General features: G+C 62.8%; 1 protein-coding gene across 1 annotated transcript; it reads left to right on the forward strand.

The window, feature by feature from the left end:
* The first annotated feature begins 1166 nt into the window (after nt 1-1166).
* Dio3 (iodothyronine deiodinase 3) lies at nt 1167-2517 on the forward strand. The gene has a single exon (XM_021202278.1). The coding sequence runs from the start codon at nt 1305-1307 to the stop codon at nt 1812-1814; it is 510 nt and encodes a 169-aa protein (XP_021057937.1). The 5' UTR covers nt 1167-1304; the 3' UTR covers nt 1815-2517.
* The last annotated feature ends 2063 nt before the right edge of the window (nt 2518-4580 follow it).

Here is a 4580-nt window from a genome sequence, read left to right on the forward strand (position 1 = left end):
GTTGGGGAGTTGCCCCGCACCCCTAAAAAGCCTCAGCACACGTTCCCTGTTGAAAGTACGCACTTTACGCGTCCGGGCGCCTCCGCGGTGAGTCGGGCCGCCGCGCTCCGGGTTCGCGAAGGTGGCTCAGTTCGGGCGCTCCAGTCTCGACGTTCCCGGGGCAGAGAGCAACGTCCGGGGACGAACGGGACGGGTGCGCCCGGCGGCCGGGGCTGCGCCGGGCGAGGCAAGCGGCGAGAGGGGAGCGCTCCCGCGTTCAGGCAACAGCTACCCCTAGTGGGAGAGCCGCCCGGGGCCGGCGCCGCCCCGCGCCCGCTGCCCCGCGCCCGCAGCGCCCCGCGCTCAGGGCGTCCCGGAGCCGGCCGAGGGCGAGGCCCGGCGTCGCTTGCCACGACTCTCCGGGTATCCCGAGCTGGGCGCCAGCCCACCCGCGGGCCCTGCCCTCGGCACCTCCGGGCTGGAGCCGAGGGGCAGCTGACCCGGGAACCGCGGCGTCCGGCGGGAGCGAGATGGGACGGGGCGGGCGCGGCGCGGACTGGGGCGGCGCGCAGCAAGCTCGGGCAGCGGCGGGGGGCGCGGAGCGCGGTGTGCGTGGCGGGGCGGTGCGGGGGGCGGCCGTGTGCGAGGCGCGAGTGTGAGCGCGCGCGGGAGGCGGGCGGACGGGCTGCGGCAGTCGAGCGGCGCCCGCGGGCGAGCGGGGAAGGCGGCGGGAACCCAAAGTTGCCTCCTCGCGGGCCCGCGTCCCCGGCGGGGCTGCAGCCGGGGGCTGGCCGAGCGGCGGCCGCAGACCTGGACTCCCGCGGTACCTGGGCAGCGACCCCGCACGAGCGGCGGCAGCGTGGGCGGCGTTGGCGGCGGCGCGCGGGAAGCGAACCGGAGCTCCGGCGCGGCGCTGCGGCCGCCGGGGAACTCAGCTCAGGTGCGCGGCGAGGAGGGCGCGGGCTGGGACCCGCCCGCTGGGACCTAGGAGGTGCGAGGCGCTTGCGCGGGTTACACCATTGCCACCACTGACTGCCTGGCTCTGAGATCTGGCTCCTAGTCCCTGGACACAGCGGTTTCGGGGTCCCCCGCCCCTGAGAGCGGGCTGCGGGACTCAGACCCGCCCCTGCCAGCCCCGGGACACACCGCTCCACCCTCAACCAGCCTGCGCCCGCCCTCGACCCAAGATTTCTGGGGCATTGGCCGCGCCTCTGGGTGATCCCTCCGGGCTCAAGTTGCAAGGGGGCGGGCCCCGGTCGGAGGTGGAGTCTCCCGCCAATTCAAGCTTTGACTATAAATTGAGCTCCCAGAGCACCGAGGACCAGATGCCTCGCCAGGCCGCCTCGAGGTTGGTGGTCGGAGAAGGTGAAGGGCCCCCGGGGGCTTCGGGGCCCGCGGCCACCATGCTCCGCTCTCTGCTACTTCACTCGCTGAGGCTCTGTGCCCAGACCGCCTCGTGCCTCGTGCTGTTCCCGCGCTTCCTAGGCACGGCCTTCATGCTCTGGCTTTTAGATTTCTTGTGCATCCGCAAGCATTTCCTGCGCCGTCGCCATCCTGACCACCCCGAGCCCGAAGTAGAGCTCAACAGTGAAGGCGAGGAGATGCCCCCTGACGACCCGCCCATCTGCGTATCGGACGACAACCGTCTGTGCACCCTGGCCTCTCTCAAAGCCGTGTGGCATGGCCAGAAGTTGGATTTCTTCAAGCAGGCCCATGAGGGTGGCCCAGCGCCCAACTCGGAGGTCGTCCGGCCTGATGGCTTCCAGAGCCAGCGCATCCTTGACTACGCACAAGGGACCCGCCCATTGGTGCTCAATTTTGGCAGCTGTACCTGACCACCGTTCATGGCGCGGATGAGCGCCTTCCAGCGCCTGGTCACCAAGTACCAGCGCGACGTAGACTTCCTTATCATCTACATCGAGGAAGCCCACCCATCCGACGGCTGGGTCACCACAGATTCACCCTACGTCATCCCCCAGCACCGCAGCCTGGAGGACCGTGTCAGCGCAGCTAGAGTACTTCAACAAGGAGCACCTGGCTGTGCTCTGGTCCTGGACACTATGGCCAACTCCAGCAGTTCCGCATATGGTGCCTATTTTGAGCGCCTCTACGTCATCCAGAGCGGCACCATCATGTACCAGGGAGGCCGTGGCCCCGACGGCTACCAGGTGTCTGAGTTGCGCACTTGGTTGGAGCGCTATGATGAACAGTTGCATGGTACTAGGCCACGTCGATTCTAAGTAACCAAGGGACAAGTGACTGAATTGGTGGGCTGGGTCTTCCGGGCCTTCGAAGCCCACGTGCAAATGCTCCAAAGGAAGTCAAAGGTTGTCGGGGATCCTCATGACACAGATGAGCACAGCCACAGAACTCAGGCTGAGTCTGGCTAACTTGGGACTCTGCTATAGTGACTCCCTTTTGTACCTTTTGTGGCTTGCTCTCAGGAGCATTGCCGTGGCTCGAACTGGCAGCTTTGTCCCTGCTGGAGTTTACCTGCTGGACTTTCTGACACCTGGTCTCCAGCGCTGCTTCAGCAAAGCGCGAAAGTCCCCAGCATCTCACAGCTTGGACTTGTTGGCCACGCCCGCGCGCCCTGAGCGCAGCTGGGTTCCAGCAGCGCCTCAGGCTCTAGCTAGTTGCCTGGCACCCACCTGTCGAGCGCAGGGAGTCCTGCTGCTTTTGTGTTTATTTCTTATCCCTGGGTTGGGGGAGGGGCTCGAAATAGGGAAAGGGTGGGCAGGGTAATTTCCCCGCCTAGCTTTGGGTGCGCTGGAGCCCTGGCTGCTGATGACGAACCGCCTCTAACTGGGCTTGACCACGGGTCGGCTCTGAATTGCAGAGGGGCTCGAAACAGCGCCTAAAGTAAGAGGGGGAGAGTGCTCTGGGTTCCACGGGGAACCGTCGAAAACGGGATGGAAGAGGGACATGGTAGGGGATGGGCTTCGGGACCAAAGGAAGTGGCTTGGGGAATCAATCTGCGAGGTTCGCAGGTCCCCAGGAGGGATGCAAGAACTCCTTGGAGAAGGGATTAGTTCGAAGACAAGGAGAAGGGGAAGAACTTGGGAGTCCTAGGCAGAAAGAGCGGGTTGTGGGGCGGGGTGAAGACCAGTCAGTGAATGTTGTGTTGGAAACATTCCTTGTGTATAAACTTTTACGCTACAATAATAAAGACTTGAAAGAAGTTGCTCTGATTGCCTTTGGTCCGTTTATTTTCTCGTGTCTTTGAAAACTCGAAAAGAACTAAACACAAATTTCTCCCTGGCATCCCCATAGTGACTCTAGGGGAAAATGGGACGGGAAAGAACCCAGGTCCCGCAGGGGGGGGGGGGAGCTGGAGCTGGACGGAGGAAGAAAGGCGTTTCCCTGAAATGGCAAATGCACTTACCCGTGGCACACCTGCGCAGAGAACTTCAGGCCAGAAGACTCATGAGAGACTCATGAGATTGGTGAGGCAAGGGGTCCTCATTTGCTATGGTGCGCGAGCGCAGTAAGACAACTACAGCGCTGTCTAACTTCTCCCAGCTTTGGGAGGTGCGGGGAGAAGGGTGCTGTGTAAGGCAACACTCTGGACCTCCAAGCTCGCCCCCTGGGTTGCCATTGCGCCCCTGGCCCAGCCCTCGCTGGCAGTGTCGCACCTGTGGAATTGTCTCCCACCATTCCTCCAGGTTGCTGGGAGGTACAACCAGAAAGGCGCATAGGGCCAGTGTCTCCATTACTCAGGCACAACTCCCACATCTGGGTGGGGGTTGCTTGGGGTGTTCCCGTGCCCGGGACACCCATCCTCCCGCTTACCAAGCGTCAGTCAAACCTCACTGCCGCCCACCCCTCACCCTGCTAAGGGGTGGAAAGCAGAGAAGAGGAGGAATATGAGAAAGATGTGGGTGGAGGAAGGTGAGGAGGGAGGTCGCGCTGTGGCTGGCACATCCCTCTGTGGCCATGGCCAGGCGCTCTCGCGCGCTAAGCTCGCCCTAGACCTTTCCCCGTACAACTCTGGCAGTGAGTTGAAGGAAGCTCCCAGAACACAAGAGATCAGCGCGCCCTGCACCTCTCTTTGCTGGTGACATTTTAGCAGAAAAAGTGAGATGAGCAGAGAAGGGGGCCTAAGGCCAGAGTTGAGCCCCGGAATGAAAGAACATCGAGCCCAGGGCCATCAGACTAGGTGGGGGGTGGGGGGATGAGGGGCGGGCTGAAGGATGTGAGGCTCGCATCTTCTCGTGGAAAAGTAGGGACGGGGAGGGATAGATGGAAGACAGGTCCCTGCCCAGCCAGGTCGTCCCCCTATTCCACGGGCACCTCCCCTTCCGCCCCCCACCCCGCCCCGCTCCTCCTTGAAAACCCTTGGAACTCACACCCTAACATCGGTGACTTTTTTTTTTTTTTTGCTTTGAAAATATTCCATTGAAAAATAACTTTTAAGGGAAAAAAAATCAGCACAGATGGTATTTCTGCGTCCCCCCCCCCCCCGCGCACTTCTCATCCCGAAACCTCAGGAAGAATAAACACAGAGAACGCAGCAAGGCCGCTGCCTGGAGCTGGGCAGGACCCGCCCTAAGAACACAGTTGCCTTGCAAAGGCTCGGGGCGGCTAATCCGCGTCCCCAC

This window comes from Mus pahari, chromosome 7 (assembly GCF_900095145.1).
Source record: "Mus pahari chromosome 7, PAHARI_EIJ_v1.1, whole genome shotgun sequence".
Lineage (NCBI taxonomy): Eukaryota > Metazoa > Chordata > Mammalia > Rodentia > Muridae > Mus > Mus pahari.